Raw genomic sequence first — 12,426 nt, 5'->3', positions numbered from 1 at the left:
ATCTAGAACTCCAAAAGTAGCTAAATTTAAAGGAGAAAAAAGAGAGGACTCAAGAAATGATCAAACAGGACTGCTAGCATGATGTGAAAATGTGTCCAGGCTACATAGTTACATTACAAAACACCTTATTACGAACTTACAAGAAATGCTCCGAGGGCAATTTCAGCAGTTCAGAAAAATGGATAGGGTTACTTCAGTTATTAGGAAATGGCAACCTATCCCCCTCTCTATAAAATGTTTTATTGGTAAGTTCCTTGTAAAACAACTGTCAGCATACACCCATTTCCATCTAAAAATAATTCAACATTAGATTAAAAAACTAGTCAGTACTACTCTAAAATTCTATATATAGTTCCCTCTCTCATTTCAATCCATCAAGCTCCTTTTACCACCTCTTAACAGCAAAGAACCTTGGATCTGTCTGTCTGTATAGTAAAAGAAAGAAGCGAATAATCTTCTTCTCAGTTTCTCGAGCTCCAAACAACAAGATTCAATATTCTTAACCTGAATATCCAAGAACCTGTCTGGGTTTTGTTGGAATTTTTCTCCAATTCATCAAGACACATCAGCTTCATCTTGACGACAGAAAGAGCGTGGCATCTCTGTCAGCAAAGAAAATGGAAACACGAGAACAAATCCGTCAATTTAGCAGGTAGTCCAATCTCTAGATGTCAAATTTAGATTCATCTCCAGGGTTTCTGTAGGTTTTTATCTTTTCTAAAGTCATTTAAACGGATGGTGCTGATCTCTACTGTGTCAGTAGCATACGTAGAAACAGTTCCTCAATATGGAGGAACACAACGCCTGATGTTTTCTCAAGATCGCACCATGAGGAGGACGACGAAGAAGCTCTGAAATGGGCTGCTCTAGAGAAACTGCCGACTTACAACCGTTTGAGAAGAGGTATCCTAGCTGTAGCTCCAGGGGACCTCAGGGAAGTCGATATTCAGAGTCTTGGATATCAGGAGAAGAAGATTTTGTTAGATAGATTGATTAAAGTTGCAGAGGAGGACAATGAGAAGTTCCTGTTGAAGCTGAAGAACCGCATTGAACAGTAATAGCCGTTGTTTTCTTTTTCTTTTCTCTCCTGTTTTTCTTTTCTTGATAGTTCTTGATGTTTGGATTTTTCATGTTCTTAGCATTTTAGTAATGCATGATTTTTCTGTTAATTATGTTTCTTGATTTTACTCAGAGTTGGAATTGATCTTCCCACGATTGAAGTTCGGTTTGAGCATCTCACTATTGATGCAGAAGCTTATGTGGGTAGTAGGGCCTTACCTACAGTGCTCAACTTCACTACCAATATTGTAGAGGTAATTCACACAAGGAACCATATGATCAAGCAGAACACACACAAGAGAGAGAGAGAGAGAGAGAGAGAGAGAGAGAGAGAGAGAGAGAGAGCCAAAGGAGAAAAAAAAAAAAAAAAAAAAAAAGGAAAGAAAGAAACAAAAGGAAAACCAATCTCTCTCTGTTGTGATGTGGGTGCGTGTTTAGGGACGAGTGGGAGGGAGAGAGGAGTTTCAAGGGAGTGAGGTATCGCGTGGAAGCTATATAGAGAGGCAGCATAGGCTGCTGCCATGTGAGCCCCACTAGAGGTTGCCACACTGGCCAAACCAACAATAGCAACATCCCACAATCAACGGGGTAAAGAAAACCATAGATTTGAAGAATGCCAGCCTACAATCTCGGAGATATGCGGGCATGGTCTACCCAATTTGGATCTCACCAAATCAATGGTCTAGACAATCGAGCTGTCTAGCTGACTTGTCCAAACTCAAGGCTCAAGGATACCATGCATAGCCTCAACATGAGGATCATATATCTTGTCAATTCAGAGATGCTCATAAAGAAATGTAGGATTTAGGTGTTCATTAATTGTACTGATTTGTTATTTTGATTTTGTTAAGGGGTTCTTGAACTATCTCCATATTCTTCCTAGTAAAAAGACACCATTATCAATCCTTCATGATATCAACGGTATCATCAAGCCTTGCAGGTAAGAGAAGAAAGGGTTTTGATCAAATAATGAATTGGGTTCTGATTACTTTTGGTTTTGATATAATGCAAAATTATTCTGTGCCTATCCAACTGATAGTTTTTTCCACATACTTTCATAGATTTACTTTGCTGTTAGGACCTCCAGCCTCGGGGAAGACCACTTTACTCTTAGCTTTGGCAGGGAAGCTTGATTCAGATCTCAAGGTAGAAATACTGTATTTCTCACATCTTTGGAAAAAAAAAAAAAATTGTATCTCTCTTTTCCTTTTTTTTTTTTTTTAAAAAAAAAAAAAGGAAAAAAGAAAAAGTAATCTATGATTGCTGTAATTTCACAACTTCTCAAGAATTGTTTTTATGTACACATATGGGACGTGTTTTTCTTCTTTACTCGAAATGCCAGGTTTCTGGGAGCGTAACTTACAACGGTCATGAAATGGAAGAGTTTGTGCCTCAGAGGACTTCTGCCTACATCAGTCAATATGATGTCCATATAGGGGAAATGACTGTGAGAGAAACCTTGGCTTTCTCCGCAAGATGTCAAGGAGTTGGAGCTGGTTATGGTAACAAAACATGATCTTTCCTACTTCTTTTTGGGGGTTTTGGAAACCATGTCAGGAGAATTTCACCAATTTTTCATCATTTATTTCCTTTTTCACAACAATCTAAGAAATGTTGCAAGAGCTATCGAGGAGAGAGAAGGAAGCGAATATTAAACCAGATCCTGATATCGATGTCTACATGAAGGTGAGATACAAGTTTCTTCATGATCAGAGAATTCTCTTTTTGATAGAGATAGATCCAGTTGGCCACAAAGTGTTGCAAGGAGTTCTGATATTTATACTCCTGTTGAATGAAAAATTCAATTACTATTATGGTCTCTGTTTCATTCTATACCACGAGAATGCAAACTTCCTTTTTTTTTAGAGATCAATGGTATTCAATAAGAACTAAAGAATAGAGAAAGAATTAAAATAGAAAGATAAGTACATGAGGCCCCAGAAATAGCTAAATCAAGAGCCTCGTTAGAAGAGTTTCTGGTTGAGGTGGTAAATGAAATTTTTAACGCCCCAACCAAAGATCTGATCTCTTTGACAATATAATCCAGACTCCAATGCTAGTACTTGATTCTTTGACCATGAGGACACAGAGTTATGCGTCTGAAAATCACCATACCAAAACCTTTCTTTTTTTCTTTCCTTGGCTTTCAATTAGTCTATGTGGATCATGATATTCCCAGAACATTACTTCTGGATGATCCCATTTTCTATGACCAATCTCGCTTAGTGGAGAGATTTCAACATGGAGTTGGAAGCATGGTGCTCTTGTGATTGGTCTTCCTCAAACTTTGGCTTCAGGCTATCTTTACTTTGGTCTTTTCTCCAGTAGTTGATAGTTTTGTAACACTTCTTACCATGGTTTGACTTTATTCTGACCTCTAATGCCACAAACTGCTGGATCCAACAATCAAATCATATCTTTACCAGAATGGTATTTCATTTAGAGATCCTTCTAGGCAAGGATTCACCAGTGTGCTCCACCCTTCCTTCTAAATGGCTCAATCTGGATTATGGGTCATTTGCAATCAGGATCAAAATGGATGAAATAGTGTACCACGCACCGATGCCCATACCATGTACTGGAGCAACAGGTGATCCAGGTAACTTTGGGATACACATATAATTCTCATTTGTAATGAACTAAACTGTCATCTTCTTTCTCCAAGATTTATAGATCAACACAACCTCATATATCATGCGATCTCATCATCCTTGAAGCTATCATCCATTGGATTTCTCCTTTCACCATTGAAACTCGTGATATTTTCCATCATCCTCAAAGCCATCATCGGTTAGATTGTTCTTTTCATCATTGAAACCCATGACATTTTCTCAAAATTGGTAGGGGTCTCTCAAGCAACTTCTTTGTTACCACATGAAGGCTTCTGGTAGCCTTCTTTTTTGTCAACCTTGATCATTTCTTCAGCCACATCCCTTGATCCTTTCTTCAGCATGTCTTCATCATGTCACATAAGAACAAACAACCAACCATTTCTCCATGTTTTTCAAATATATCTTTTCTAAGTTTCTTGCAAAATGTAGGTTCTGGATCAAAAACACTAGCATCATCCAACTCCAAGAACCTTAAATATTTGTATGATGGAATTGTTGTTCAAATTGCATACGTAACTGTTTTTCTTTGTCAAAATTCAATATCCGCCATTGACACTACACAAGTTTTACAATTATATTCACTGTCACAAACTGCAACCCACCAAACCTATGGAATGGAGTCAATGGACTTGCTCTGATGCTAAAATGATACAATTAAATTCTCAATCTGCCTAACTCAAATAGCAAGAAAATAAGACCAAACAGATTTTTACCAAAGAACCAATGCAAAAGAAGAGAGAGCAAGAGTGAGCGCTGGAACAACAACCAGCGTAATCATTCAGCAATGCAACAGAAACATCACCTTAACTTTCATATTAGAACCCGAACCCTACGATGAAATTCAACCATTTGCTCCATAAACCAAACTAACAATTGAGATAAATGACTAAAACAGCCCTAGCTTCCAGTTCCCTACGAAACTAACACTTAAAAGAAAGAAAGAAAAAAAAAGGAGGGGGGGAATAAGAAGAGGAAAGAAAAGAAAACTCAAAATTTTGTTGTCAATCTCGTCAATATATTTGGGTTATAATTTGGATTCCAAGATGATGACTTATTGAAAAAACATATAGTAGTCCTAGTGGATTTAAGAAAGACCTACGAAAACCTTGCGAAATTGTTTTTATAGCCTTCTTGTAGGAACCAACCAGTCCATGTCATTCCCATAATTCCAGGGTTCTGATTTTTGCATGCCCCATTATCAATATGCACCGCCATGGTAGATTAAGATTTTCTACTTCTTTCACAGGCAGCAGCACTACCAGGGAAAGAGGCTAGTGTAGTTACAGATTATATTCTGAAGGTATGCACTACGACTAAAGGGATGCATCATTTTCGTAAAGCTCTAATGCTTGCAGGATTTTAGTACCACAAAGATGAAATTCTTTCTTTTTGGTTTTCTGTTCCCCTCAAAACATCAGATTTTGGGGCTGGAAATCTGTGCTGATATCCTGGTAGGAGATGAAATGTTGAGGGGTATCTCTGGGGGACAAAGGAAGCGTGTCACGACAGGTAGAACAACCACGGAAAGAATGGCTGAGATTGAAATCTAAATGTGAACCCTTTTTCTCAGCATTTTATGCATATTTATATTGTTTCTTTTGGACTATGAAGGGGAGATGCTGGTTGGACCTGCAAGGGCATTATTCATGGACGAGATATCCACTGGTCTGGATAGCTCCACCACTTTCCAGATTGTAAATGCACTCAGGCAATCAATTCACATTCTTAATGGGACAGCCGTTATTTCTCTGCTCCAGCCAGCACCAGAGACTTACGACCTCTTTGATGACATTATTCTTCTCTCAGAGGGGCATATTGTGTATCAGGGGCCCCGTGAACACGTGCTTGAGTTCTTTGAATCCATGGGTTTCAAATGCCCTGCAAGAAAAGGCGTTGCAGATTTCTTGCAGGAAGTAAGTTTCCCAATCTAATTCCATTTATTCTAAAGCTATAGAAATTTCACGAAGGCAACTATTCTCATATATGCACAATTAAATGTACATTCAAAAGTACCTTGGAAATTGGGGTTGGCAGAATGTTTTCCCACCACTGACTTCTTTTTAAGTCAACAGGTGACATCAAGGAAAGATCAGCAGCAGTACTGGGTAAATAAAGATGAGCCTTACAGTTATGTTCATGTCAAGGCATTCGCAGAGGCATTCCAATCATTCCATGTTGGTAAGAGATTAGGAGACGAACTCGCCACACCATTCGACAAGAGCAAGAGCCATCCTGCTGCTCTGACAACTTCCAGATACGGCACCAACAAGAAGGAACTACTGAAGGCCTGCACCTCAAGAGAATATCTGCTAATGAAGAGGAACTCCTTTGTCTACATCTTCAAGATGATGCAAGTGAGTAAGAGCACTCGCTGAAAACTGCACTTGAGTCCCAAGTTTACAAGTACTGCAATCTTAAACCCTAATCTCTTTCCTATTGTAGCTCCTAGCTATTGCGCTCATCGCAATGACGGTATTCCTGCGCACCAAGATGCACCATGATACAATAGCTGATGGGGGAATCTATTTGGGTGCTATATTTTTAACACTCTTCACGTCCATGTTCAACGGGTTTGCTGAGCTTTCCATGGCCATTTATAAGCTTCCTGTTTTCTACAAGCAAAGAGACCTCCTTTTCTTTCCTGAATGGGCCTACTCCCTACCTACATGGATCCTTAAGATTCCAATATCGGTTGTGGAAGTTGCGATCTGGGTTGGCCTCACTTATTATGTGATAGGCTTTGATCCAAATGCTGGGAGGTAAGATCGAATAAAGAGATTGAAACAGCTCATTTCCATTTCGAATTGCCTTGCTATCATTGTTACTAAGCTATAACAGCAAAGTGGTTGGTGCAGGATGTTTAGACAGTATTTGCTCCTTCTATTGCTTAACCAGATGGCCTCTGCACTATTTCGAGTCATTGCTGCATTTGGGAGGATCATGATCATTGCAAATACATTTGGAACTTATGTATTGCTTCTAATATTGGTGATGGGCGGATTCGTCTTGTCTCGAGGTAAAATGCCCAAACAAAACATGATTTCCAGCAAATATCTGAAGTGCCAGTGTCATGGTTGAGCATGTTGATGGAACGGGAAGTACATTTTGTAGATATATGCACTAGTTGAAGTGTTTCCCAAAGTCGATGTTTTGATTGCATACATCGGCGGGATGACTTCATTTTGAAGTTACTAAGCATTTGGGGTTGAAAGAAAAGTATACCCAAATGGTTTGATTATCAGTACTCCACTAGTATCCAAAATAGGATTTTCATTTGTTTCACTTTCAGGAACTACTTGAAATGTTTTAAGTATCATCCGAAACAATACGTGTCGCCCAATATGTACTAGTATTGTCCATGAACGATATGGTTGTATCCAATCAATGATATCGGCCGATATATCCCACAATATATCTTGCATCCTACCCGTGCAATACGAAACGCATAGGTATTGCCGATATATCTCACATGTTCGATCTGGTGAGCATTTTCAATTTTCGATTCCTTTTTTTTTTTTTTTTTTGAAATTGTGTTAAATCAGTGTCAAATGGTTACAAATCCATTGATTCTTCATGTTTTGCATGAAAAATCATGGAGCTAGAGCTTTGAGTTTGATATCCATTGGTTCTTCATGTTCTCCATATTTTTTTTCAAAAATTTCCTTCAACCAGCTGTCAATTGAGACTAATTTCGAAGTATTGAGGAGTATTTGATGAAATGCTCATCACAGACACTCTAATTTCGAATTTTGAGTATAAGTGATCCAATTAGGGGAAAATTCGAAATTTCCCCAATTTCTCCCAAATAGCTTGCAATGTTGCACTCCAAACATGAAATCAAGCTTATATGAGGGCTAATCCACTGATTTGTTAATTCCTTGTCAATTTTCAAATAATAAAATTATTTTTAATTAAAAATAATAATAATATGTTTTTTTATATATCCCTTCAACCGGCTGTTAATTGAGACTAATTTCAAGTATTTAGGAGTGTTTGATGAAATGATCATCACATACAATCTAAATGTTATGCATTTAATTTGAACATAGTTACATTAGTTTAGTCAGACAATGCATAACTAAAGACCCTATACAAAGGATACCTATTATATGCGCTTCTGTTTTTAGATGCTATGATTTAAAAGTATGCAAATAATAATAATAATAATAATAATAATAATAATAATAATAATAAATCTTGAAGTTTCATTGAAAAATTCAACCGTTTCCCAATGTTTCCCCATGTTGCCCAAAAAACATGCAATAAATTACCCGATACAAACAATATATCCCGTGCGATAACCAATACAGGTTGATACAACCTGCATCAGCCCGTATCAGCCTGAAAGAACTCAGTACAGGAGAATGCAGGGCCATAGGGCCATATTAGTGGTGAATGATATGATACCCATGCACCAATTTTAAACCTTGACTTGAAATGAATGACATATTAGTTTGCAATAGAATCATTGGCCACTCCCATTCCAGACATACTTCAAAAGGGATGTAAACTAAACCTCCACTATTTGGCTACAGAGGATGTGAAGAAATGGTGGAAATGGGGTTATTGGAGCTCACCCATGATGTACGCGCAAAATGCAATCGCTGTCAATGAATTTTTAGGGAAAAGTTGGAGACATGTAAGGTTCTTGTTATGAATTTGGAAAAGTTTCATTTTAACAGGAAAGCAGCTCAAGTTTGAGATTTGGCATTGTTTTACAGTTTCGTCCTGGTGCAACAGTACCATTGGGAGTGGAAGTCTTGCAGTCCCGTGGAATCTTTACTCATGCAGATTGGTACTGGATTGGTCTAGGTGCACTGGTTGGTTATATATTACTATTCAATGCTGTTTTTCCCATAGTTCTTCATTATCTCAACCGTGAGTATCCTCTTTCAGGATGTGCAGCACCAATCCCATCTAGATTCTCGTAGATTTCATTAGTTTAAACACTCAGAAACAAGCACTCACGACTTACTGTTGTTTGAAATGGTGACAGCATTTGGGAAAGCACAAACAGTTTTATCAGAAGAGGCCTTGAGAGAGAAACATGCTAACAGAACAGGAGAACTTATTGGGCTAACAACTGGAGGAGGGAGCTCTGCTGACCATACAACACCAGAATGTAAACTCATTCCAGTTGTCTATGAGGACTTACATGATCCTCAATCCAAGGATATGAGAAGTATCCTCATGTTTTCAGTTTGTACAAGCGGGGCCCATGGTTCAGTGAGTTGGACCGTCAGTCTGGTGGGCCCCTGCCATGGACAGACTATGCCCCAATTTCTCCTTGAAGGGGTAAACCTTCAATTTGTGGCCGGCAAATGGACTAAAAAGCAATATAGCAGCAGTCCACATTCAGCTGAAAAGACCAAGGATCGAATGGCTAGTATATGACAATCTAGGAGACTTTTGGAGCATAAGCCACTCACAAAGGGAACCATCATATCAACGATCTGAACCATCAAACTATGGCACCGACTGTACAAATTAAAACCTGAGGATGCCACACATCCTCTGGTTGCTTATGATAGGACTCAACTTGTATGATTGTATCTATTGCCAACTAGTTTAAGACTATGCTTCATAAGCATCACTGAAATCAAATTTATGTAACTGTAGCGAGAAGTGATGAAATAAGGAGCAATATCTCAGAAGGGTCTATGTCTTTGCAAGCAGAAGTTGCCAGTGCTGGTCAGAGCAAAAAGAAGGGAATGGTTCTTCCATTTGCACCTCTTTCTATCGCCTTTGATAATATCCGATACTCTGTCGATATGCCACAGGTAACCTCGGAAAACTGATGAACCTGTGGCTTCAACACAAACATGTGAGTTTCTCATTAAACATGAACTCGCAGGAAATGAAAGCTCAAGGTATTCCAGAAGATCGGTTGGAGCTCCTGAAAGGAATGAGTGGAGCTTTCAGGCCAGGAGTTCTTACAGCCCTTATGGGTGTTAGTGGTGCCGGTAAGACTACTCTAATGGATGTGTTGGCCGGAAGGAAGACCGGTGGATATATAGAAGGAAACATCACAATATCTGGCTATCCCAAGAAGCAGGAAACGTTTGCTCGCATATCTGGTTACTGTGAACAGAATGACATCCACTCTCCTAATGTCACAGTCTATGAATCTCTCATCTACTCTGCGTGGCTTCGATTGCCCACTGAAGTCGACTCAGCAACAAGAAAGGTCAGTGCTGTCAATACTCATCTTTTTCTTAACGATCTCTTTTTGGGTGTCTAGTTGGGTGTTGAGTAACTGGTAAACTGGTGGGCCCAGATGTTCATCGAGGAGGTCATGGAGCTTGTAGAGTTGGCAACATTGAGAGGTTCACTAGTGGGATTGCCTGGCATCAATGGGCTATCGACCGAGCAGCGTAAGAGGATGACCATTGCTGTCGAGCTCGTTGCAAACCCCTCTATAATATTCATGGATGAACCGACATCCGGACTTGATGCCAGAGCTGCAGCAATTGTGATGAGAACAGTGAGGAACACAGTCGACACTGGAAGGACAGTGGTGTGCACGATTCACCAACCGAGCATTGATATATTCGAAGCTTTTGATGAGGTAAACAGCCTATTTAAGATGGTGATTTGGGTTGTCTTTGATGATCTGCTTATGCATTGGATCTTGCCTTCTTCCATAATTGTAGCTTTTCCTATTGAAGCGAGGAGGTGAAGAAATATATGTAGGTCCACTGGGGCACAATTCTTGCCACCTGATCAAGTACTTTGAGGTGAGGCTGTAGAAACTAGCAATGATCTATTCTCTAGTCTTAGATCTCCTAACTTCAATGCTAATAGGTTTTGTTTTTCTTCTTTTTTCTCTCTTTTTTTTTCCTTGTTTAATCAAGGGAATCAATGGAATCAGCAAGATAAAAGATGGTTATAACCCTGCAACATGGATGCTGGAGGTGACAACACCAGCACAAGAAGAGGCTCTTGGGGTTAACTTCTGTGAAATATACAGGAACTCCGAACTATATAGGTAGGTTGGAACTTGGAATTATATGGGTAGGTTGGCCAATAGAATCTACCAACCGTGTCTAGGAATCACCAGTCATGCATATCTCCAGTAATTGCTGATCTTTAGCAATTGTTGCAGGAGAAACAAAGCTTTGATTAAGGAACTATGTAAACCACCTCCCAGTTCAAGAGATCTTTACTTCCCCACTAAGTACTCACGGCCCTTCTTCACACAGTGCATGGCTTGCCTGTGGAAACAACATTGGTCATACTGGCGCAATCCACCATACACGGCAGTGAGATTTTTGTTTACAATCTTCATAGCCCTGGGGTTCGGGACAATATTCTGGGATCTTGGCACCAAAACGTAAGCTCTCTGTAAAATCTAGATGGACCCAAACTCACTGCTCCTCCGCTAGGAGGTGTGCATTTTATGATTGGACTCAAAGATAACATGATAGATGTTGAAAATTTCAGATCAAGGCAACAGGATGTTTTTAATGCAATGGGCTCCATGTATGCTGCTGTTCTGTTCCTTGGGTTTCAAAATGCCTCATCTGTGCAGCCAGTCGTGTCTGTTGAACGAACAGTTTTCTACAGAGAGAGAGCTGCCGGAATGTATTCGGCTTTGGCGTATGCATTCGGGCAGGTAATTACTATCTACATTGTCGTACACAAACTGATATACAAGTCCTTTATTCATTCTTTGTATAATGATACTGGTACTGCTCCCCGATGTCCCTGCCACCTTATTATCTCTTCTCCACCTTGTTGCATTGCACCTTGCAGGTCGTGATCGAGATTCCATATGTTATGGTGCAAACCCTGGTGTATGGGCTTATTGTGTATTCTATGATCGGATTTGAGTGGACGGCTACCAAGTTCTTCTGGTATCTGTTCCTCATGTACTTCACATTGTTGTACTACACATACTTTGGGATGATGACAGTTGGCCTCACTCCCAATCACAACATTGCAGCCATAATTTCAGTCGCATTCTATTCACTATGGAATCTCTTCTCCGGCTTTCTAGTTCCACGAATGGTGAGTGGAATCATATACATTCCATGCATGTTGCGTTTCTTATGAGAGAAGATGCTAAAAAGCTTTAAGTTGATTGCAGAGGATTCCTGTGTGGTGGAGATGGTATTATTGGGCATGCCCCATCGCCTGGACCTTGTATGGACAGATTGCTTCACAATTTGGTGATGTAGAGGATACAATTGACACAGGTGTAACGGTTAAGGCATTTGTTAAGAGTTATTATGGATTCAGACATGACTTCCTAGGAGTGGTTGCTGTTATGGTCATCGTGTTTGGCGTGGTGTTCGCATTCATCTTCGCATTTTCAATAAAAGTGCTCAATTTCCAAAAAAGATGAGGTTGTCATGAGAGAAGTTGATGATGTCGACCACCTCCCAAGTGCATTCATTATATAATGGAGTTTTATTTTGTAAACTCAGGGATGTGGCATGGTGTCCTTGAGAACTATTTGAATAAATTATTGATGTTTCTTTGTTGAGGTTTGATGATTGTTCACTTGGTATCTAACATTGGAATATCCAAACGTAATGTTTTGCCATTACTAATAGGGTTGCAGCTGAGCCGTGATAGGCCGGGCTGAGTTCCAGGCCCACCCAACCCAGCTGCATGTCTTGGACTTGCTAACTCAGCAGCACTATTGACCATGCAGCACTCGCGCAACGTCCCAATGCTACTCAAGTCAGCCTAACACCCACTCGCACCACCAACTACTGCCCTCAAGGACCATGAGAAAGAAAGCTTGAGA

General features: G+C 39.7%; 1 protein-coding gene across 3 annotated transcripts; it reads left to right on the top strand.

Annotated features, from left to right (window-relative positions):
• The first annotated feature begins 360 nt into the window (after positions 1-360).
• On the top strand, positions 361-12,159 carry LOC131255502 (pleiotropic drug resistance protein 1-like). 3 transcript variants are annotated; one of them, XM_058256252.1, is made up of 25 exons: positions 361-652; positions 761-1,054; positions 1,193-1,313; positions 1,911-1,999; positions 2,121-2,205; positions 2,402-2,561; positions 2,669-2,745; positions 4,918-4,971; positions 5,090-5,180; positions 5,283-5,584; positions 5,744-6,025; positions 6,114-6,430; positions 6,527-6,687; positions 8,207-8,310; positions 8,393-8,483; positions 8,668-8,793; positions 9,291-9,451; positions 9,526-9,858; positions 9,949-10,239; positions 10,325-10,408; positions 10,526-10,659; positions 10,777-11,004; positions 11,115-11,286; positions 11,427-11,681; positions 11,761-12,159. In XM_058256252.1, the coding sequence occupies exons 1-25, from the start codon at positions 618-620 to the stop codon at positions 12,016-12,018; spliced, it is 4,305 nt and encodes a 1,434-aa protein (XP_058112235.1). In that variant the 5' UTR covers positions 361-617; the 3' UTR covers positions 12,019-12,159. The 3 variants fall into 3 exon arrangements, with proteins under 3 accessions (XP_058112235.1, XP_058112229.1, XP_058112242.1); XM_058256246.1 differs by having other exon boundaries at positions 8,393-8,549; XM_058256259.1 differs by lacking the exons at positions 8,207-8,310; positions 8,393-8,483; positions 8,668-8,793.
• The last annotated feature ends 267 nt before the right edge of the window (positions 12,160-12,426 follow it).

Source organism: Magnolia sinica, chromosome 1 (genome assembly GCF_029962835.1).
Source record: "Magnolia sinica isolate HGM2019 chromosome 1, MsV1, whole genome shotgun sequence".
NCBI classification, from domain to species: domain Eukaryota; kingdom Viridiplantae; phylum Streptophyta; class Magnoliopsida; order Magnoliales; family Magnoliaceae; genus Magnolia; species Magnolia sinica.
Note: the sequence above shows the minus strand (reverse complement) of the source record. Positions and strands in the feature narration are given on the sequence as shown.